The sequence below is a fragment of the Suillus clintonianus genome, assembly GCF_016758775.1.
Source record: "Suillus clintonianus strain FC179 chromosome Unknown DEU56scaffold_61, whole genome shotgun sequence".
Classification (NCBI taxonomy): Eukaryota; Fungi; Basidiomycota; class Agaricomycetes; order Boletales; family Suillaceae; genus Suillus; species Suillus clintonianus.
Window position 1 is genome coordinate 80,939 of NW_024539285.1, and position 22,235 is coordinate 103,173.

The 22,235-nt window shown below is 48.5% G+C and overlaps 9 protein-coding genes across 9 annotated transcripts; 4 read left to right on the forward strand and 5 right to left on the reverse strand.

The window, feature by feature from the left end:
* Nucleotides 1-1,148: 1,148 nt before the first annotated feature.
* On the forward strand, nt 1,149-3,745 carry DEU56DRAFT_740949 (uncharacterized protein; the record flags this gene model as incomplete). The annotated part of the gene is made up of 18 exons (XM_041348848.1): nt 1,149-1,238; nt 1,299-1,402; nt 1,449-1,535; nt 1,588-1,601; nt 1,658-1,958; nt 2,014-2,032; nt 2,084-2,111; nt 2,167-2,206; nt 2,263-2,289; nt 2,339-2,408; nt 2,469-2,558; nt 2,605-2,744; nt 2,805-2,808; nt 2,859-3,086; nt 3,142-3,279; nt 3,330-3,357; nt 3,412-3,632; nt 3,686-3,745. Coding segments are annotated over 18 exons (1,689 nt in total), but the record flags the coding sequence as incomplete, so codon positions are not given.
* Nucleotides 3,746-3,903: 158 nt separating this feature from the next.
* On the reverse strand, nt 3,904-8,110 carry DEU56DRAFT_741013 (uncharacterized protein; the record flags this gene model as incomplete). The annotated part of the gene is made up of 4 exons (XM_041348852.1): nt 3,904-4,742; nt 4,795-5,549; nt 5,602-7,676; nt 7,733-8,110. 4 exons carry the CDS (start codon nt 8,108-8,110, stop codon nt 3,904-3,906), a joined length of 4,047 nt encoding a protein of 1,348 aa, XP_041206107.1.
* A 180-nt stretch (nt 8,111-8,290) lies between these two features.
* On the forward strand, nt 8,291-10,422 carry DEU56DRAFT_816224 (uncharacterized protein). Its single transcript, XM_041353827.1, has 7 exons — nt 8,291-8,790; nt 8,839-8,938; nt 8,993-9,144; nt 9,203-9,528; nt 9,581-9,863; nt 9,917-10,003; nt 10,064-10,422. The coding sequence occupies exons 1-7, from the start codon at nt 8,373-8,375 to the stop codon at nt 10,222-10,224; spliced, it is 1,527 nt and encodes a 508-aa protein (XP_041206108.1). The 5' UTR covers nt 8,291-8,372; the 3' UTR covers nt 10,225-10,422.
* A 1,263-nt stretch (nt 10,423-11,685) lies between these two features.
* Nucleotides 11,686-14,493, reverse strand: DEU56DRAFT_890340 (D-lactate dehydrogenase cytochrome oxidoreductase). Its single transcript, XM_041356280.1, has 15 exons — nt 13,750-14,493; nt 13,640-13,700; nt 13,494-13,585; nt 13,425-13,445; nt 13,335-13,371; nt 13,233-13,282; nt 13,052-13,175; nt 12,878-12,997; nt 12,802-12,828; nt 12,548-12,753; nt 12,435-12,493; nt 12,281-12,378; nt 12,127-12,231; nt 11,944-12,074; nt 11,686-11,890 (listed from the first exon to the last, which is right to left on the reverse strand). The coding sequence occupies exons 1-15, from the start codon at nt 14,410-14,412 to the stop codon at nt 11,852-11,854; spliced, it is 1,833 nt and encodes a 610-aa protein (XP_041206109.1). The 5' UTR covers nt 14,413-14,493; the 3' UTR covers nt 11,686-11,851.
* A 399-nt stretch (nt 14,494-14,892) lies between these two features.
* DEU56DRAFT_816231 (uncharacterized protein) lies at nt 14,893-15,511 on the reverse strand. The gene has a single exon (XM_041353828.1). It carries the CDS (start codon nt 15,257-15,259, stop codon nt 14,918-14,920), a length of 342 nt encoding a protein of 113 aa, XP_041206110.1. The 5' UTR covers nt 15,260-15,511; the 3' UTR covers nt 14,893-14,917.
* Nucleotides 15,512-16,225: 714 nt separating this feature from the next.
* Nucleotides 16,226-17,419, forward strand: DEU56DRAFT_816233 (uncharacterized protein). Its single transcript, XM_041353829.1, has 3 exons — nt 16,226-16,493; nt 16,567-16,694; nt 16,749-17,419. The coding sequence occupies exons 1-3, from the start codon at nt 16,309-16,311 to the stop codon at nt 17,111-17,113; spliced, it is 678 nt and encodes a 225-aa protein (XP_041206111.1). The 5' UTR covers nt 16,226-16,308; the 3' UTR covers nt 17,114-17,419.
* Nucleotides 17,420-17,559: 140 nt separating this feature from the next.
* DEU56DRAFT_816235 (maintenance of mitochondrial morphology protein 1) lies at nt 17,560-18,947 on the reverse strand. The gene is made up of 5 exons (XM_041353830.1): nt 18,585-18,947; nt 18,416-18,532; nt 18,268-18,363; nt 18,080-18,217; nt 17,560-18,023 (listed from the first exon to the last, which is right to left on the reverse strand). The coding sequence occupies exons 1-5, from the start codon at nt 18,840-18,842 to the stop codon at nt 17,748-17,750; spliced, it is 885 nt and encodes a 294-aa protein (XP_041206112.1). The 5' UTR covers nt 18,843-18,947; the 3' UTR covers nt 17,560-17,747.
* A 2-nt stretch (nt 18,948-18,949) lies between these two features.
* DEU56DRAFT_488402 (tubulin-tyrosine ligase family-domain-containing protein) lies at nt 18,950-20,878 on the forward strand. Its single transcript, XM_041346460.1, has 4 exons — nt 18,950-19,570; nt 19,623-19,715; nt 19,768-20,130; nt 20,184-20,878. Exons 1-4 carry the CDS (start codon nt 18,998-19,000, stop codon nt 20,496-20,498), a joined length of 1,344 nt encoding a protein of 447 aa, XP_041206113.1. The 5' UTR covers nt 18,950-18,997; the 3' UTR covers nt 20,499-20,878.
* On the reverse strand, nt 20,579-22,227 carry DEU56DRAFT_914947 (uncharacterized protein; the record flags this gene model as incomplete). The annotated part of the gene is made up of 9 exons (XM_041357685.1): nt 20,579-20,878; nt 20,928-21,198; nt 21,250-21,266; nt 21,317-21,431; nt 21,485-21,561; nt 21,610-21,696; nt 21,749-21,817; nt 21,871-22,071; nt 22,129-22,227. The coding sequence occupies 9 exons, from the start codon at nt 22,225-22,227 to the stop codon at nt 20,579-20,581; spliced, it is 1,236 nt and encodes a 411-aa protein (XP_041206114.1).
* Between the last annotated feature and the right edge of the window lie 8 nt (nt 22,228-22,235).

The window sequence follows — 22,235 nt, forward strand, 5'->3', positions numbered from 1 at the left end:
TGTAACGTTCAACTATGTACCGTAGTTCATCGTTGGAGCACGCATCTCTACTATTAGGGCGCATCACCGAACAAAGAGGCCAGCTGTACACATCTCACATGAAAACCCAATCTGCCATTTTCATTACTCCAAAACGGCAGGCCGCAGGGCAAGCATACAGGTCTCGCATCTAACGCAGGAGCTTCGGGTGATGAGCATGTGAATGTTGTTTCTTTCAATGGGTCGAGCCCACCGGCATCTAAGCTTCTGAGGCAGCATGTGAATTCGTGATACAAAGTATGAGTTGACTTATACTTGCTTTGCAGAAACTGCACATATTTGCCGTCAGGGTAGCCGCATGCGCAGCTACGGGGGCAACGCGGGGGATGTCTGCGATTGTCCTGGGTTCAAGGACATCGTGTAATCAAGAGCCGTCTACATCGTTGCGCTGCCATATTTTGATTTTGTCGACCAGAAATCCAGCTCGAATTGTTCTTATTTTTCTGCAGCCAGAGAATGAATATGAGCATTAAATCGTCGCTTCTCATGAAACGACGTACGATTACAGCCTCGAGGTTAAAGCATCTGTAGTGATATGATCAAGTGCGAAGGGTTTCGATTGGTTTAAAGGCTTTGGGACCGGTCCGCAATATTATCATACCTCATAGGACTGCTCTAGGCTATCGTTCAATGGCTATTTGACCTGCGAACGTCTCTGACAAGTGCTTCAATGTGTTCGCTGTCCACAGCTCGTGTTATTTCTCCCGTGAATATCTTTTAAACAGCCACAAGCGGCGATGGAGCTGTGGTTACTGGAGTCAAGTTGGCCAGTTTGGTATTGCCATGACAGAAAGAAAGGACATATTGGGTGAGACTAGTACTGTAAGAGGGCCGTATCGCAGACAGTGTTTATGTACAATCATGGGAACTGTCACAGTACTTAAGCTGACAGTGCTTACAGAGACTCAGCTTTCTTTCCGAGTCGACTTGGCCTGGGCGCTACTTATTTCAGCGTATCTCACCCCCCAACTTGGTTGATAAAGGACTTGAAGCCAGTGAATTCGTTTCTGACGACTTGTGGACAATACAATGCACGTCGACGGCGCGTTCGGTGAGTTCTGTGAACCAACATCGAGGCAGCTAACGTGCTAAACACGCCAGATACAGATTTCCAGCCAACTCGGGAGAGCATACCCCCTCCAAATGTAAGCTACCAGCAGAAACCAGTGCTCGGTCTTGCCCCAAATGTACATCCTCTCGTAAGCTGTAATACTCAACGTTCAGCATCTCTTTACTTACCAGAAATCTCATAATGTTAGAACCCGTTCCCTTTCATTCTTCGCGCCGCAGCTGTATACCCGGACAAACTTGCTATTGCTCATCCCGATGTGAAACATCCTGCGTATTATACCTATGCCATTTGGTGGGGCTATTGTGTTTCGTCGAGAACTAGTCTGATAGAACTACAGGGCTCAGCGCATTCAGAATATGGCGTATGCTCTCATACAAGCAGGCATCCGCCCAGGTGACCGCGTTGCAGTCATAACGCCCAACTGGTGGGTTCTACCGTATCACGAACTTGACGCGTTTCACACAGAAGCACGATAGCCCTTTAATTGCAGGTAGAGCCTCCATCATGATTTTGTTGCACCTGGCAATGATAACATATTCTGTGTAGATGCTCACTTTGGTGTTCTCGCTGCTCGTGCTATCGTCACACCTGTAAACACCCGCCTCACACCCCCTGAAGTCTCATATATTCTGGAACACAGTGGTTCTAAGCTTATACTCGTTGATCGCGACTTCACGCATCTCATTGGGAATACTAATGTTCCTATCATTGTTTGCCATGACACAAGCAGAGCAGGGGACCCATACGAAAGCTTCCTTAGTGCAGGCAGAGTATTCAGTGCGGAAAAGGGGTGGGCCGGCTTGGACGTTGAGCCAGACGAAAACGCTGGTGCAGTATTATGTTACACGTGAGTCACGACCCTGTTATGGAGCTTGACCAAGAAATGAACATGTTTCCACAAGGTCGGGAACTACAGGTCGTGTAAGGTTTGCCTGTGTTTGCAGGTTAAAGCAATTGCTCATTTGTGCATAGCCGAAGGGAGTCCTCACTACGCTGCGCGGTATGCTCTGTCAACTTACTCCACTTATATCAGGCTAATGTTATTGTACAATCAGGTTCTTACTTAGCAGCAATAGGGAATGTTGTCGAGGGACAGTGCGTGCCTCTGTCTTGCTGTATCCGTCTGCCAGGCTCACTAGTGGGATTTACAGGATGAATCGTGAGTCGACGTACCTGTGGTAAGTTTCATGTAGTTTCACGAACAGCCGAGACTACAATAGAATGCAGGATTCTTCCAATGTTCCATGCAGCTGGTTGGACGTACCCATGGGCAAACGTCTTCGCATGCGCGACACAGGTGTGCAAAATACGTTGTGATTCTTACAACTACGGACCCATTTTGACATTCTGAATCCAGATAACTATGCGCTCTGTTGACTACCCACTTATCTGGAAGCACTTCCTGAATTCTGGGGTAACACACTATTGTGGTGCACCGACTGTTCAGGTATGTGCGTCGCACAGGGACTTGAGCTAGTCTGATGTGTCAATAGATCGGAATTGTGAACGACCCCGCTGCTAGACCTCTCGCTCATACTATATACGCGGTTGTTGCAGGGGCTGCACCCACTGCTCACCTCATCAGCCAGCTCGAGCAAAAGGGAATCAAGCCTGTTCATGTATACGGTTTGACGTAAGTACAGCGTAGCTTTTGACTTATCCCTAAGCTAATTCGTTCTTCCATCATCACCAGTGAGGTAGGTACTTCGGCGTTGTTCAGAGAACTGCCTGAACATGCTCCTTAAAGACGTACGGACCCTTCACGCGCTGCTATGACCAACCCCATTGGAAGACGCTAACTTTGGAAGAACGTGCGAAACTGATGGCCCGACAAGGTCAAAGCTTCGCCACCGCACAAGAGGCACGCGTAGTGTATCCTACACAAGATGAAACCGACGAAGAACTCCGTGACATCCCAAAAGACGGACGTACAGTGGGTGAGGTTATCATGCGCGGAAACATCGTCATGAAGGAGGTATGTTTCTCACCACTTGTGCCAAAGTCTCGTATCTATGCTAATCATTGGTTAGTATTTCCGCGACCCAGAAGCTACACGCAAGGCTTTCCTAGGAGGTCACTTCCACTCGGGTGATTTAGCCGTCTGGCACCCCGATGGTGTCATACAGGTCGTCGACCGAAGCAAGGACCTGATCATTTCTGGAGGCGAGGTGAATATACGTCCATGAAGTGATTCAATTTGTTGACCCCAAGCCTGCAGAACGCATCAAGCCTGGCCATAGAAACAGGTACTTTTCCGTTCGAATGACTACCATATTATGGATCCTGAACGAGTTACGCAGAGCTTTCGAGTCATCCTCATGTTTTAGAGGCGTCTGTCGTCGCCCGCACGCACCCCAAGTGGGGTGAACGTCCCATGGCTTTCGTCATTCTTCGTCCAGAGCATGCCTCCAAGTGGACGGACAACCATCACGGTTTCGCTGGTGAGCTGATCCGCCACGCTCGCACACTTTTGCCCGGCTTTGCGTGCCCAGAATGGGTGCAAATAGTGGACGAATTACCCGTCAGTCGTATGCATAACATCCACATCCCGCTAGGTACTCATAACACTTGCAGAAAACATCTACTGGGAAGATCCTCAAGACGAACCTTCGCAAGATAGTGGCTAAATTATGATCTTGTAGTGATCTAATGGTGACAATTGCGAGGGATCGTTAATAGGAATCTGTACAATCTTATGCTCGATTTGCCAAATAAAAGGGTATGCGTGAGTGATAAAACAACAGCTGGGTGGAAATGTCGGAAAAAATCTAGGCATATTAAGTTCAAAATGGTCACGACAAATCGGGACACAGTCGCAATATCCGGAATGCACCAGTGTTGCGTTCGCATAGGTAAACCTCATCTCCCTGACGCCCAAGAAAGAGCACCTCATCTGTGCTCTCAGTGTCCCCATCTCCCGTACCATTAAACTCTGCTCTTGCGGGAGATTTTCCAGTCGTATAACTTGGCTTCTTCCCAAGATAGCCCGAACCTTTGGTCTTTGACGACAGGGCAGCAGCACCTGATGTGGAGGTACCGATAGGAGTGCCTATCTTCCAAACGAATGGTCCACGTCTGTTGATATTCGATGGCGGCGGTGCAAATTGAGGCAGCAAGGTGCGCGACTCATCCGCAGGTTTGAGCAACGCGTCACCGAAATCCATTGCTTCCACGCCCCCTTGGCGCATAGCCACAAGGACAGAGCGGTCTTTGACGTCAAAAGCCTCCACACGCTTCACATCCCCCATACGGGAAATCATTTTCGATTCGTCAGCGTTGTCTGTGCTCCAGATAAAGCGGCCTTTGAGAACAGCCCGACCGCGAGCGTCGACTATGGAGGTGCTGTGCCCGCCACGCGAAGAGAAAAACAATGCAGGCGGGCCGAAATGTCGAGGCTGGACGAGAAGAGATATTGGGGCCAAGAGAGGTTTGGCAGCATCCAACGCAGGAGGAGCATGCTGGGCCGCCGATAGCGGAGTTGCTGATCGGAATGGATGGGAAGGATCAACGCACTGCTGTCTCAGATCCTTGAGCAACATGAACTCTTTGTCATCCTCTTTACGAACTGGTAGATCTGGGGGAAGCAACCCATCCTTGTACCATGCTTGCATAAGGCTTGCTTTCCAGGGTCCTGACATCTGATTGAGCAAAGTGTTTCAAAAAGTGACGTCGTTGCTACATACCGTGGACAACCCCTTTCGGATCGCGGTAAAACCATCTGGAAGGCGGTGCTGGTGCTGGCATGGGTAGGCCAGGTGGGGAAAATTGAATGGATGCTAGGTCAACATTGGCAGTACCTTGAGCATCGGGTTCATGCTCGGCGCGGTAGTCAAGGAACTCCGGGTATGTTGGTGGAATGATGTAGTCATCAGCGATGGTAGCCAAAGGCAACTTCGGCGCATAGGACAACTGTTGGAAGGTGGTATATGGTCCAAGGGGAGCAGAAGCTAGTGCTACAAGCTCTTCAGCATGTGCAAGAGCAGATCCAGGGGCACTACCAGTTGGTGTATGCGATTGAGACAGTGGTGCGTCTGGGAGATTAGTATTAGAATTATTCCTAGACGGGTCCTCGCCGGATGGTAATGAAAGTCGACCGCCGATACTGATGTTGGTATCCTCGTCATCCTGCGCAGGCGGATCCGTGTCAAGGACATCTGGCTGACCCGAACGTATTTCTCGAACTCTTCGCCGAGCTGCACGTCGCTCGGCTCGACCAATTCGAACCTCGCGAACTCTTACTGTTGCAGGTTCCAGCCCAAAGACGTTCTGAGAAAAAACAAGAAAAACTTCGACAAGGTCATCACCCTGCAGTTGAAGTTCCAAAGAACGCGGTGAATCGGGAAGAATAAAGGTGCGAGAAAGACCTAAGGCTGTTCGATACGTCCCGGCAAAAAGCTCGACCTTTTCGCCATTTTCTCCGCAAAGTATAGCAAGGAAGCTGTCCAAGGTTTCATTAAATTTCTAGACCTTGCGAAACTCTGAATACTCACCTCTTTTTTGGCGTCTCCACGGCCTTGATAATAAGAGAACCTTTCGTACCCGGTAGCTTCACGTAGTCTAGCTTTGGCGGGGGTAGTGGTGTTGTTGGAGTCTGTGATCCATTCCTCCTTTCAGGTTCTGTGAGTACTAGCGCTGGAGGCCGCTCGTCAGACCTCCTGGAACTGAATGCATTGCTTATAATGCGAGGAATAAGGCGAGAGTGGGAAGGGGTTGTCGGATATGGAGGGGCAGTGGGTAAAGGTGGTCGGTTGACGGAAGGGGAGACGCTATGTCCTCCTGACGTCGAAGGACGAGGAGCGAGCTGAAGAGGTTCTGTGGGACGTGAACGTGTTGAAGCTGAACGTGTCAGAGTCAGAGGTCTTTCATCGGCCTCTGGTATGGGCATTGTCGGATATGTTAGAGATGTGGGGGATCCCAGGGGAGTATCGTACATAACAGGGACATTGGGACGGGGCGCATCGGCTGAACCACTGCCGTTGAAGATGCCGGCGAATACTGACCACCTCCTTCTCCGCCTTTCAGGACGACTCGCGATGCTCGGGCGGCCCAGCGAAGAGCGACCATCCTGTAATGAAGGACTGAGCGGCACTTCATCATCTGTAACTGATGGAGTTGCCCCGATCATAATAGGAGCTTGTGGTCTCGTTGTCCCTGCTGGTGGGAGGTCCGGGACTCTACTCTCCAAAAGGGCCTGAACAAGCGTTATACGGTCAATTGTACCAGTCGCACCGTCGTCATCGTCATCATCTAAATCGATGTCCGGAACAGAACGTCTTTGAGATGGCTCATCAGTGGAAGCCGGCGTTGGAGGTGTTGTGCGGATATTAGGTGGAGAGCTCTGCAATGCTTGACGAATGGTCAACAGGGTTGGCGATGGTTCAGGGGGTTGAGCGAGTATCGTGTTCGGTTGCGCCAGAGTCAGATCTAAGTTCGCAGGACGGTTCCTTCGACTAGAATATGTGGCTTGACTGCGCACAGGGAGTGACGTAGAACCATTTTCTACAGTATCGCTATTTCGGGGTGGGGGGATAGCGCTAGTGCGTTCATCCAAAGCCTGACTACCGCTTGCACCTGCGGTTAGCATATCGATGGCCTCGTCGTCGCTTGCCTCAAGCCAATCTGCACTCTTGGTCATTGGGTTTTCCTGCTCTGTTCCGGAACCCACATTAGGTAGGGATGGGATGGGAGGGACGACTACGTGAGAAAGGGAGGAACGACGGGACCTTGAGAGGTTTATCGAAATGGTGGATGCTTGTGCCTGCAATCGGGGTCGAGTAGTTTCCGTTATTGTAGAATAAGGTGGGGGCTGGTCGACTGGCTGGCGGGGCGTAACAGGTTGGAGTGTGGGCGGCCTGGGTAATTTCTGCGTTACGGTTGTCGTAAATGACGACTTCCTGAGTACCTTTTCCGCCTTGGGGACCTGGGCTGCGCGTGATAATGACTTGAATTTCGCCTCCGTTGGATCACGTTGATCTACACTGGAATTGCCAGATCCCCCCTTCTTTGACTCCTCCCTCCTGGATCTTTCACGTTCTCTGCGAGTCTCGACCTCCATTCGCCACTCTACGGCTTTTTTGACCTCCTCTAGAGCATAAACACGAACTCCATCTCGTCTGCCTGCTATGGCTACTAATACACCACGATGTTCCATGACCACCACGCTCTTAAAGCTGACCCTGCGCACCAGTGCGTAAGGATGAGCGGCTGGGGGAGATATGAGAGGAAGGACATCAAGTCCTTGGGCATGGCAGAGGAGAAGGTAGTGGGGTGCCATAAAAGTCCCACTAGTAGGAGGAGTAGTAAAATGTGAAGGGGATAGATCTTCTGTAACGACTGATAGGGAGAGACCGAGCTCTCTCAGAGTTGGAGGGGCGAGTGAAGGTGGAGGGGTAAGGGGTCTTGCAGGAGTAGGGGATGGAGATCTGGAGTTAGAATCGGACTGAACCGGGTCGGCTGACTGCGGTCTATCGTCTCGGGCAGATGTTCGTGAAGAAGATGGGGTAATGGTGTCCCTCCGATGTATTAAATTTGACCAAAAGCCAGAGAGACGATTGGAGGGGCGTGTCTAATGGAATACATTCGACTCACAGAGCAGAAGTAGAAGTAATGATTGAAACTTACATCCATAACAGACCTGCGATTGTTTCGGATTGAGGTTGATCTTTCAATGAGTCTATTACTGGGTTCCGGAGACTGTTCTGTAGATATGGCAGTGGGCATTTGAACTGAGGGAGTCTGAGCAGCTACGACGGGCAAGCTGTGGATGCTTGCATCATCAGAGGGTTCTTGTAAATTCGAGGGAGGAGAAGCTGTGTCCATTGGAGGTTGAATGACAGGTGCCGTACTAGTAGTGGTCTTCGGAGTAGCGTCGACGACTTTTACTATGGCGGTGACGGTCAAATCTTGAGGACTTGGATCCACGGGGACAATATTATCCTGCCTGTCGTCGACAATGACCACTGGGGCATCGCTGCACTGGTCGTGAGGTTCGTCCAGCATGGAGGAAAGAGCGACAGAGCGCAATTTCCTTTCTGCCAGCGAGGTGAGACTATAAGAAGGAGAGAGAGAGCCCGTTTACCGTGACTTACTTACTTGACAAGTCTCAGCGGCCGAGACTGATTTATCCCACGCCACGTCTGTGTGAATGACTTTTTTAGTATTTTTACTCAAACATCCGACGGCGGTCCTTTAAGCTAGCTTCACTTCGCGGCAGAGCATAACATTCAAGACTGTTCAGTTCGTTTTCGTTGACGCTAACACTATGCTTCGTCTGCGCCATTCTACCCGTCTAGCGTTTCAAGCTCGTAGATGGGCTCATAATATTCCTTCGTTTTCTCACCTAAACTCCGTCAGCGAAGAGGATCTCGCACACTTCTCCAGTATCCTCGCACCCACGTCCATACTATCAACTTTACCATCAATCTCCACCCCCGCAGATGATCTTGCTCCCTACAATGTTGACTGGATGGGAAAGTACCACGGACAAGCAAACTCAGTTCTTCGCCCCCGTACAACACAACAAGTCAGCGAAATTGTCAAGTATTGTGCTCAACGTAAAATTGGAATTGTCCCCCAAGGTGGTAATACCGGCCTGGTCGGTGGTGGTATCTCTCTACAGAAGGAAATTGTCCTCAGCTTGGGCGCAATGAACAATGTTCGGTCTTTTGACCCTGTCTCCGGTATTTACTCTGTACCTTATTACAATGCTTCCCTATATTTCATTTCAGGTATTCTCGTCGCCGATGCTGGGTGCATTCTACAATCACTGAGTGAATATATTGCTCCTCACAATCACATAATGCCCCTTGATCTCGGTGCAAAGGGAAGGTGTGTAGAGCTACACTACATATCCAGTAAATTAACCCAACGGACCTTTTCAAGTTGTCAAATCGGTGGTAATATCTCCACAAACGCAGGCGGTCTCCGACTCCTACGTTACGGTTCCCTGCATGGCACCGTCCTCGGATTGGAAGTAGTTCTACCAGACGGTACAATCCTGGACCAGTTGTCAACCCTGCGAAAGGATAACACCGGTAATTAATTTTTTCAAGTTCCACCCAGGATTTAAGCTCTCCGGCTAACTTCTGATAGGTTACGACCTCAAGCAACTCTTCATTGGCGGAGAGGGTACGCTCGGTATCGTTACCGGGGTCTCCATCCTCACACCTCCTGCACCCCAGGCCACCAATAACATTTTCTTGGCATTACCACGCTTCGACAATGTTTTACCACTCTTCCAGACGGTCAAACGCCAACTTGGAGAAATCATGTCTGCTTTCGAGTACATCGACCGCACCGCTTACGATATGGGTTTGCAGCATGGCCTTGGTCCCTTGCTCAGCGCAGATGAAGTTGGCGATTCACAATGTTTTGTACTCGTCGAAACCAGCGGTGGGAACCAGGATCACGATTTAGAAGTGTGTCATTTTCCCTTGTGGCCGGCGTGTGAACTAATAATTTGCAATTCAGAAACTCAACAGTCTTCTGGAGAATTTGCTAACCGCTGATGAACCCCTGATTAACACTGGTGTTCTTTCCCAGTCACCCACTCAATTCAACTCGATATGGGCTCTGCGTGAAGGCTTGACTGAGTGTGTTCAGAAGGAAGGCAAACCATACAAGTATGATGTTTCTGTCCCCCTTGTCGACTTCCAAAAAGTCGTCGACGCTGTTCGGGAGCGCTTGATTTCGAAAGGGCTCTACGGAGACCACGCGATTACCAAAGTCATGGGATATGGCCATGTCGGTGACGGTAGTCCCATCTCACGAACCCATCTCAAGGACTTGGTGCTCATATCTTCGTAGGAAACTTGCACTTGAACGTCATTGCCAAGCATGGATACCGCCCGGAGCTTGAGGAAGCTCTCGAGCCTTTCATTTATGAAATCGTCGGTGCGTATCACTTCTCCCAGAAACTCATCAGTGCCGCTGTTAACAAACATCTGGATTCAGCTGCTCGGAAGGGCTCTGTGTCTGCGGAGCATGGCATTGGATCAATGAAGAGAGATGTGCTGCATTACTCCAAGAGCGATGTCAGCATTGACTGGATGAGGAAGATCAAGCAAGTCTTTGATCCTTTGAATATCATGAACCCGGGCAAGGTTATTCCATAGAGCTGAATTATATCACGGCGCGTTGCTCAGTGGCTGCATCGCTGAACGCATCGCACAATTACCTACCACGGGCTTCCCGATGATCATGATTAGTAGTATAAGTATGGGTCGTTATGCATTTACTAGTGTATATAAAGTCGCAATGGAACTTACAAGCAGGTACTCTCCCACATTTTTAATAGTCAACCGCTTTCATTTATAACAGTCGCCAGAATTGAACAGTCAATTAACCCCACAAACGTGAGTAGAGCTCATCGGACCGTGACTATTAATACTAACGACATTTCATGTAGGTTACTAGCGGTCACAACGAGTCAGGCCCATACGCCCCATCTCACACTAATCATCCTCTTGAAGAACCCCTGGAGTTCGGAGGAGGTCAAAGAGCAGCAGATCCTCGGAGTTGGAGTGACGTGGGGAGCTCCCGGACCGGATCTGACGAAGGCAAGAACTTTGATAAGCTAAGTTTGGCTAACGTTGTTGGCGGCCATAAAACCTGTCTCACGTCACCCTTCCTCACAATTGTAGTTGTGACAGGCAGCTGCCAAACCCAAATGTATCACGGGAAGCGATATGTGGTGCCTAAACCCTGTTGGAACGGTACGTACAATTTGCGTGATCCTTTCTTTTGAATCCTCGGTTGTTGTTGTCAGGTGGCCATGAGCGTTATGTGTGGTACCGTGCTGCAGCTGTAGGTTATCACCAGTAGGCCTGGACACGGCTGGTATGAGGCCCAACATCGCGCTAACCTGTAATGAATAAATTAGTTACAAGCGTGAAGACAATGAACGTTGTGACCCATGTGGTATACAAGTGTTAGGTGTTCACGAATCACGATGCCCCGTATCGATGTGGATTTGCACAGGACACACTTACCCTGCGCAATCTGCAGGGATGATCATAAGCGCTGAATAAGGTCAGTCTGGCTGTCAACTCACCTGGTCACTAGCTGTCACTAGTAGCAGTACATCTGTATCTTGAAAAGTCTGGGTTTTATCGTCCGACCTCAGGCTAGAGATCAAAATCCGTAGAGCGGGTTAAGGCGAGCGTCCCAAAATGGTGTCAAAGACATGTTTGGTGCCACACCAATCCCTCTTGTAACCTAAATCTAGTAACCTGGAGTGTCTGAGTTTTGGCTGTGGAAACGAAAGTTCCAGTAGTATAGGAGAAACCCCCACCCTCGAAATGTCCGCTGGGAAGGAGTGTGACGTTTGGTACCGTAGATCCTTTTCGGCATTGAACGGTGAAGGCTAGTATACTAAAATTAGTCTGTGCAGCGGCTCGAACTTGAAGGAATATGCGTGAAGTACTCCGAGTGTTATGGGTGAGGAGGCTGGGTCCTGCAAGAGTCAGTTAGCAGCAAGACTACTGCTGTGCTGCATTTGTGCTGAATCTGTTTTGGCACCGCTGTCGTGCGACATGCCCCTCTAGCCACTGGCACATCACGATCCTACTACGAACCTGTTTGAAGAGTTTTGGATCACTCCTGATGGGGTGGGCGAAGGAAGAGTGGTAAGATGCACAGGAAATGTTTAGCGGTCGTGAATAAGGAGTGTATAATTCAAGAAGGCTATCTAAGTACGCTGTTCTCGGAGTGTCCGCGAACTCACGTCGCTAGTGATCGAAGTCATTTACGTGTCTTGATCTTGTTATTTTCCGGGTACAACTGCGACACGATCAGCGCCGTCCTGTCAGAACCATCGGAAATTGATCACACACCTTTCCAGGATTGAACAAGTTCAGAGGATCGATGGCGTTCTTGACGGTTTTCATCAGTTCCACAGTGTCCTCACCCAATTCTTCCACAAGGTACTCTGTTTTGCCTACCCCTACACCGTGTTCGCCCGTACCTGAAGAGAAAATAATTAAAGACAACGCATCTGAGATACATGGGACACTTACATGTCCCGTCCATCTGGATGGCGCGATGGACCAATCTGTGAACTGCCGCACCAACATTCTGCAGTTCTTCTTCGTCTTTGAATAAAATAAGCGCGTGGAAGTTACCTGCAGAACTCAATTATACACACGAAAAAATAAATTTCGATGCCCTTACCATCACCAACGTGCCCAACGATAGTCGATTTCAAACCAGCTTTGGCAAGATCCTCTTTGGTTTCATAGACAAGCTGCGGAAGCCGAGACACTGGTACGCTGTAAATTAACCCACGTCATACACATCATTTTAAATCAAATATGGGAGGACTAACCATACATCGGTTGTCCAAACCTTTGTACCAGGGTGAGTCGCTAACGTTGAGAAAAAAGCCTAGGATTAAATGATTATCACAATATCACGCCAAAGCAATCGCAGGTTACATACATATTTTCGATTTTCCCACATCTCACCTGCCTCCTCTTCTGTGGCCGCGAATTCAAATCGAGTGCTGCCATGACGTTGTACAATCTCTTGGACGACATTGGAGGCATCTCGAATAGATTCAGGGGATCCTTGAATCTTAAAGAAGAGAGTGTCCTGCACTGGATAAGGAGCATCAACCACCCCGGCAGTGTTAATGGCTGCCATCACTGAAAGTACTTGAGGTAAAGTCGAAGACATGAAATCTGTCTACTCACTGTGATCGTCCAACAGCTCCACGCATTCTGGAAGGAATGTTTCAGAAAATCAAATGAGGTATAACTTGCCACTGACGTATGTGGGAACCGTATGGAGTATTAAGGATCTGCTGGACGGCACTGACCGCTTTTTCGACGTCAGGGAACTGTGCCATGGCAACCTTGGTAGGTACTCGAGGAGCCAATCGTAATGTAGCTAAAACGATATTGAAATTAGAATGGCGTTCCGAATACTGAATGCCAGATGTACCCTCTGTGACTATTCCAAGTGTTCCCTCGGCACCGATGAAGAGTTTGGTCGTATCGAAGCCAGCGGACGACTTGCGCGCCCGCCGGCGTGTCTTGATTACCTTGCCAGATGGAAGGACAACCGTCTGATACCGACTTGTGTGATCCCAAAACGTTGTTTAGAAGACTTGGATTGGACTTACAATATTAAGAAACCATTCTGCTTTAGCAGTTCCGTATCTAACTGCATTGGCTGTGTCGGGGTTAATACATGCGGGGCTAGAACGACGGAAGAAGGTACCAACTTCCTGAACACCCTGTACCAATCATCCCGCCGATAGTCTGTAACCAGTCATGATTCAAATTTGGAAAACTTGAGATGCAGAAAGGCTTACAGCTCCAGGACCTGGGTCGAGCTGTTGAAATTCAAAGTGAATTCACGGGCAATGGAGAAGCGTACGCACAGGGAAGAACAGAGGAATGCCCCTGTCTTTCAGTGTATTGTTTATGTCTTCCCACTTCGCTCCAGGTTGACACCGCAGATCACCATCAGCCTCTATAGCCGGTCCCGTGAGCGTTGGTATTGGAACGAAGCAGAAACATTGCACACCATTGATTTCCAAAATGCTATTCATCGCAGACAGGTCAAGGCATATGCTACCCGAAGGAAACTGATGAACATCAGCATCGCCCAAGTAGTGAAAGATACTTGAAGCTCACACCGTTGAAATGGCCTTCTATACTCGTGGCGCCGCCATACGCAGTGATAGGAACTTTGTATTTGCGAGAGATATTGACAACTTTCACCACATCCTCTGTACTGTGTGCCACGACTACAACCGAATGAGGGCAACTCGGGTGATACGAATGGTCGGAGGAGCCATGCACCCGGAGGGAATCTGGGCTGGTCTGAACGCAATCCATGCCTGGGAGGGCATCGCGTAGTTCCTCAATTGCGTTCCGAACGTCTTCGGGAGACCCGTAGGTGGGCGCTGATGATGAGGAGCTCCCGAACACGTCAGTTGTAATTCCTGCACCACTTGCACTAGATAGTTCTTCTGGGCCACTCCTCTGGAGGTGTACAGAAGGGAGCTCTTCATACTCACTGCTAGATGTAGCATGGTTGGTAGTAGCATTAGCCTCCAGTCTCATTGACATTAGCCCGTATTCGCGGTACTGAAAGACATAATAACTTGTCCCCATCGCGAGCAAGGAACCCAGCACAAATTTTCCAATGCGAAGAACATCATCTTGCGTGGTACGCCCCGGAGACGATGAGTAATGGTAACTTGCTCTACAGCTGCGGATGGCTGCGTTGCAGCCTGGTCGCACCGAAAGATGACAACCCTTTGCAGCGAGCACTCTCGTAGAAAGAGGGAACATGATGTGCCGGGCGAAAGTAGAATTGTCGCGTAGTAGACAAACGTAACGTATTTATATAAAACAGTTTTAAAAACAAACCCCATCAGACCGTGGCGCGTGAGGACGACCGGCGCGGGGACTCCCACAAGACTAGAATCGGTATCAGTCCTTAGACTGCTATGACATGATGCTAAGAAGCTTTGCTGTCCTTACAGCCGCCGAATTATATGTTGATTCAATCAGGAAAACCACGGTACCTGGTTTCGCGTTGAATGCATCACGATGGGAGCTTCAGAAGTGAAGTGTTTTTGCAGTACTAACATCTGCGACGATCATTTTCTGAGCAGTACGTACACAGGATCTCCGAGAACGACATTGGTCAAGTGACGGTATGAGCCAGTTATTGATAGCAAAAGTCCACCGAATGACGCGTAGGCCGCGCTACGGAGTAAGGATGAGCTCGGAGAGGCGGTCGACAGCAAACACGCAAGTAGCTCACACAATGTCGGAGGATCCGGTATCAAACTTATATACCTGCAAGACCAACGAGTAAATTCAAGCCCGGGACCGGGATGATAGAAAGACAGGGTAGCACCTTCCCATACATTATATAGTCATAATATTCTTCCAAGCATCTTCTTCCCTTACCGTCTTGTATCCATACGTCTCTATCTTTGTCTTCGTCATCTTCACCATCTGCGGTGGGTGCACTGCCGCATCTCATGAAAGCGACGAAGCAAAGGGCCATTCCGAAGCTGTCCCCATTCACTAAAGGGAAGAGCTCGATATTATAGTCAAGCGTCAAGTCCATATCGTAGTTCTTTGAACGAGCGTATAACCGAGATACTGGTCGTACAATATTGCACATGTCAGTAACAGGAATAAAAAAAAATAAGGATTCGCATCATGGGGCAAATCCGGACCTCGATCGATTTTTTTTGCCGTGCGCGTCCTTGTCGATGGCATTAGTCGTGAAAATGTCGTCAAACACGATGCTGGATGAGGTTGAATAGAGGAGATCGGATTGGACTCGTGCCAGTGAGACTAAGTGAGTGCTAGTGAACCTCAAGCTTGTGAAGAACTTTTACTGCGTTTTTTGCTTATAACTATGGCGCTGGATCTGTTCAACTATTCTTACACACAACATGCACACATACACAAAGGATTTACATAACACAGAGTCGCGTACCGTTGCCGAGATGTATCAGGATGCTTTGGGATTAGCGTGACTTCCCGTTTTGGTAACACCGCACGACGACAAAATCGAGCTCGCTGTTGAGGACAGCGAGCTCAAATAGTTGCCCAATCCTTCACCCTTTTCACTGGTTCTTTTGAGGGAAAAAAAATCAACTGTAGCTAGTTAACTATGCTTACTTTTGGACAATACAACCCTCCTTCCCCACCTCCTCCTCCCCCCACCCTGACCGCTTTTCTGGTATTTTCTGGACTCTAATTGAATACTTCTGGCTTTGTAGAAGTTACAATATATTTATACAACGAATACATCATTAATTGAGCCCATAATAAGCCCCTCAGAGCGCCCAGTATAAATACATGACAGGAATGGGTGAATATTGTAAGTTTGGAAGATATATGGTCAAAATAGCATATTTAACTAGCTACAGTTGATTTTTTTTCCCTCAAAAGAACCAGTGAAAAGGGTGAAGGATTGGGCAACTATTTGAGCTCGCTGTCCTCAACAGCGAGCTCGATTTTGTCGTCGTGCGGTGTTACCAAAACGGGAAGTCACGCTAATCCCAAAGCATCCTGATACATCTCGGCAACGGTACGCGACTCTGTGTTATGTAAATCCTTTGTGTATGTGTGCATATTGTGTGTAAGAATAGTTGAACAGATCCAGCGCCATATATAACCGTACTGTTTGGGACATCCACGCGCGCTATCCTTCAAACTGGCATGTTCGCCGTGCACAGGAGCAATGGCCTACGTTTTCTCCGTTCAGGAACTCGCACAGCTGCGTTTCAAGTGAGACATTCATCGACATTTGCTGTCTGGAACCCACCCAAGCAAGCACCGCGAGAGGTTCCAACGCCTTTGGTTTTATGTTCAGCATCACATTGGGATTCAGGAACACGGAATAAGTGAGCATTCTGTTCTGCTACCATTGCATATTCAACTTGAACCTTGCACGAAAATTGTCGACGATCATGATAGCATCCCCCAAATTTTTGCTACAATGCTCGCGGAGAAAGGTCACACTTGTATTGAAGTCGATTTTGGACTACCTGGTGACGGCGAAATGTGCTCCAGCTCACAAGATCTCATGGATCGTTTGAGTGAAGGTGTGCTCTTTGCTTTATTCGAGGCGTACATATTACCCATCTTGTCGGCTTTAGAGCTCAAAGTCAACTTGCACCTTTCCGGCAGTCCATTTCCACCTGTAATATTCGCGCGAGGCTTCGCTTCTCTGATCGCACAGGCATATATCTCCTCCCACCCAGCACAGGGACTATTCCTTATTTCCCCTCCACCATCGAACACGTCGTTGTTTCCTAGCATTCTTCCCACCCCGCTAGGAGAATTTGACTACGAACTCAAGTTTCCTGTCGCAGTTATGGCCTGTCCCACAGAAATGGTTCAGCTAAGGAAACATAGTCGGTTAGGTCAAGATGAGTTGGTTGACTTGATTGAAATTGACAACTTAGAAGGTCGCGATGCTTTCCTGAGAATAGAGCAGTGGTTAGACGAACTGGGGATCTGATATCCTGGATGTACCATATGTCTTTATTTTCCTCACTGCGGTCGTTGCATTTGCCTCTGATCTGCTTTTAGACACAACCTGCGAAGGTTCCAGACCTACGCGTGTAGGAAAACACGACAATGCATAAACAGCGCTAATCTCTGCATCAACGAAATGCAAACACAAAAGCGCCAGACCCTGGAAAATGAACCTGCAAGATGAGCGGACTCGCGTCTTTCGAAGACGCGATTTCCAGAATCACATTGATTAGACAAGGAGAATGTACAAGTCAAGCTGGCTAGCGGTAGCATGGGTGAATGAATGGACGAAATCGCTGGTCCCATACTTATACCCTGACGATTGCTCGACTTCGCATGCCGTTCCCGTTTATCAGACCTGCAGGCGTATGTGCCGGTACGATGTCACGCCATTGCATTGTCAGGTCTATCGACTAGACAGCTTCGATATTGTGTCCTGAACTGCGAAGACTTCACTCAGTGAACCTTGGGATCGACTGAGCCTAGCACAGCGTTGAGTTTATCTCGGTAATTAAGTGGGTTGCTGGTATAAGTACAATTGACGGCGATCTATGACGCACGTACGAGTGAAATGATTATGCGTTGTAGAGTAGCATGAAGAAATATTCCCTGCGCCATCAGTCCTGCTTATTGCAAGCAGCCTGTTCCTTTTCCACTTCATGTTGAGCAGTAGCTAAGCTTCCTACACCAGGCAGGACGACTTTCCATGTTCCTCGGAGGGCTAGCACTTTCCTGACCTGATACTCAATCAACTCATGAAGTTTGGGCACATCCCTGAGCATCGCTCGACTGCCCATGAGTGATGTTGTCTTAAGGTTAAGAGTAAAGTCTTGCGGCAACGATATGGTCAAAACAGGGGCTGCTGATGCAGGGGATGGTGGAACCAGGGTAACCTATAGAACATGACATGACTCCCTGTTCCAAAAAACAAAATCTGGTAATCACTCACTTTTGACTCGAAGAGAGATAAAGATATCGTGAGTGATACAGGCAGCCGAGCAAACGAAGACATCGGGTAGTTGAACAAATAGGACGTAGACAGTGAGACGGAAATGGTGTCCGTATATGACATGTCAAATTCAATCGTCTGTCTGACCTGGTGAAAGAGTTCTGTGCAAGAAGGGCATGAAAACGAACCGTTAGAGAGGAGTCCCTGTTGTCATTCACGACCCGTGCATTGGACAATTTGGGTGCGGACATTCCTAGGTCCACGGAATGTACCGTGATATGGTCCTATTGTAGTTGTGAGTTATGGACAGAGACGATGCAGGCGTAATAGACTTGCAAGAAAACCGCGGGGACGCATCTCATTCGCATGGTCCTCAATTGTCCTGCGAGCGACCTCGATGCCCTCATATCCTGTCAGGTTGTTCTGAAGCTTAGCTCTGTACACATCTACGACCTAATATTGCATGAGACTGATCGGGAACCGTCCACAAGGTCTGACAACAAACCTGCCTTGCAAGTATATTGAACCAATGCGCTGACTCGTTCTCTTGAGCATTTTCTGTGTCGTCCTCCTCCGCGTCCTGATGCCACGAAGGGTTTGAATTTGACAGAGGATGGAATGGGCCGGTTTCCTTTTCACTTTCGGGGGAGACGAAAAACAGATATTTGAGGACAAGTGCGAGGAGAACCAAGATTGAAAGTTGACCTAGCACGAGGCCCTGAGTAAAAGTCGGGGTGAGGGAGAAGATATAGTTGTTTCCCATATCGGATGGGCGTTGAGGGCAAGCTCGCTGACTTCAGAAAAAGCGCTGGTTGGCATATGTGTGCGTGTTTCAATTTGACAGGAAGTCCTCTTGTTAACCGGTTACATAGACAGTCCGATAAAGGAAAGATCTCCTTCAAACTTTACTCTATCAATATGGCTGCTGCCTTTGTCTCTTGGCCATCAGCGCCATTGACCGAGTCGCTCGTCAAGAGAGCTTTGTTAAATCTGTCGGTCCCAATCATCACGTCCCTTCCTGGCACCAATGAATGCTCAAAGCTACTTCAATGGTCCACCTACGATGCCATCGACCATGACCTGACACATCGCAATCCTGACAATGTCTTGTCGTCCTCTTATACCATCAGAAAGGCTCTCATTCGAAAACACTACTTAGCACGATGCATTCATTCGTATTTGACCAAACATCTCGACTCCGTCCTCAAGAACGCGGTGCCAAGGACATGGGATCTCGAGATCTCTTACGCGGATGAGCTGGATGAAATGTGGAGCGACCAACTTTGGGATCTTGGCAATGAAATCGATGGCTCTTCTCAATGGTGGATTTTGAAGCCTGGCATGGCAGATCGGGGAATGGGTATCAGATTGTTCAACAGCAAGGACTCGCTATATCAGATATTTGAAGAGTTTGAAGAGTATTCCGAGGACGAAGATGAGACCAATGACACCTCTGTAATAATATCACAGCTTCGTCATTTTGTCATTCAGGTAACATAGACTCTTTTCTTTCGGTGTAATGCTGAACGGTGTTCGACCACAGGAATACATACCTAGCCCGTTACTCCTGGACCCCAACGAAAAGTCTCCTTCTGGCTCTGTGTTAAAGCCACTTGAAAACTTGCGCGGACATAAAGTCAATCCACTCTATCCTTTCCTCGTCAGCCTTTTATGACGCTGACGGACAGTTCCATCTACGGGCGTACTTTGTTGCATCAGGAGCTTTGCAACTATTCATGTACGACCGTGTTCTTGCTCTATTCGCTGCTGTTCCGTATGTCAGTCCGACGAAACGGGAGGATGACAACGATGCTGCTCCCGGGAACATCGATTTGACACCTCATCTTACGAACACCTCGCTGCAGATTGATCGAGGCGAGGAAGGCGTCTATCTACTTGATGAACTCTCAGGATGTCATATCCTGTCTGGACATGATGTGGATAGTGAAGCGTTATTTACTTCCGAAGATATTGAGAATATAAAGGTCCAAATGGGCGCCGTTCTCGCAGAAACGTTTAAGGCCGCTGTAGAAATGCCTATACACTTCCAGGTAAGGGTCATTCGCTGCTGAACCTCTGCCTCGTTTTCAAGTCTTGTTCTCAGCCGCTTCCGAATGCATTCGAATTGTATGGAGTTGACTTTCTGGTTTCTTATGACCCAACCGGCCTCGATTCATTAGACAACTCGCGAATGTTTCAAGTTAAACTTCTGGAAATCAATTCAGAGCCCGCCATCGAACTAACAGGTCGAAGGCTTCATGGAATTCTCGAAGACCTATTTATTGCAATCGAGCAGGTTGCAGTGATACCCTTCTTTAAACAGGAAGTTGGATGTGTACCAAGCACAGAAGTGCCTGTGGTACCAAGGTACTTGCGAAAGTGTCTTGATACAAAGGTCCGAGGATCTGGAGGTTGGTGAAGGGGTTAGAAATTTGTTACACATATATTCCCGTCCTAAAGCACACTTGCCTATCCAATGTGTTCCATAGACCGTTACCCTCAACCCTCCTTGGTACCAGATTTTGAAGCCTTTGGTTGACGGTCTTCGTGCGTTTCATCAGTCTCGTCGCCTCTTTTCCGCTTGATACTTGTAGAAGTGGCATCCTTCACGCTTTTGGGAAGGTCCTTGCGCCTTTCGAAGAGTTGTCTAGCGAATTCCTGGTCGTATGCGACACGTCGGATACCAAACATTTCGACTTGGAGCAGTCCCTCCCAAAACATCTTCTCCACCATTCGCATCTGCGAAGGCGAAACAAGGTCTCGGAATAAGACAGTTTCCTTAGCCAACGCTTCAACCCTCTTTGAACTCTTTCAGTCATGGTTGGTTTTTGAATGGATAGCAGCCTACCGGAAAGCTCAGCTTCTTCGTGTGATCCGGTGAAAGGAGGAATGATTCGCCTGTTCGTTCATAGGTGCCAAGATACTTCCAGCCGTGGCCGTCGTAATAACATAAATCTTTCTTTTGACCAGGTTCAATATCCGGACGCAGTCGGCCCCATGCGCCGTTGTTCTTTTGGGGATTGTATTGATACATTGGTCTGAAGATAAGACCTAGGGCGATTCCTGCGCGGGCGAACATAAAAACATCCTTCTCCAAACGGAGGGTGCCGTCACAGCGGCTGTGATTTGTCAGTCAGAATGCCGCAGATCTTGCGAGTGAAGTGACAAACCAATGAGATCGAGCTGTCTGTCGGCAAATATATCAGTAACAACCTAAGAGCAAAGACTATCGCGAACCCTGGGAATGCCCATGGACAAGGTGGGAGAGTATACGGGGATGTCGCTGCTATTCGGTTGGTCACCGACATCCGGATACTCCGTGTTGCGAAAAAATGAAGCTGGGTCGGACTTGCTGCATATCATTTCGCTACGAGAGGTCGTCACAAAAAATCAAGTTCTGCTTACAGTACTTTTCCTTCTGACGCCGATTTCTCTCGTTCTTCTATACAGAGTTCAAGCTGGCTACGCAGTTCATCGATGACCTGTGGAGACGTTTCAGGCGTCAACCAATAACATACATGTGAGAATACCTCTTGGCACTCTCGTTTGCTCGCTTTAAGCTTCCGATATTTTTCACGAACACTACTTAACTCTTGGAGTTGTTCATCTGCCTTCTCCTAGTGGGGTAGAAGTTTGAAAAGTACTGTGACATGTCTGGTCCCAATGTACCTTGTCCAAGGTTGCCAAGTTTTTATCCCTGATAGCGTCAGCCAGTTCCTTCTGAATTGCGTCCATCGACTGTTGATCACGATAAGATACGAAGAACAGATGTCCAGCCACGAGTTAAATACCGCAGAGTATTGTGCTACAAGACCAGAGTGATCGCCCTCCATCTTGACTGAAACGTTCGTTGTCTGATCCTGGAGACTTGAAATGTTCGCTCGAAGGCTAGAATTCTCAGCCTTCAGTGCAAATATCTCTGCCCGAAGGGCTTCCTCGCGCTGTGATTGAAGACCAGTTGACATAGCATCGCTGGCAGGAGTACCGGTTCTCTAGAGGGTCTTGGGTATAAGCTATCATGATGCTCCTAATAATTCGACTCATTTTACCTGTTCAGCTTCACGGAGTTGGCTGCGGACAACCTTTAATTCCTGCCCCAGAAGCTTAACCATCTCAGCTGCAAGCTCTGGGTCCATGACATTATCCATGCTGACGA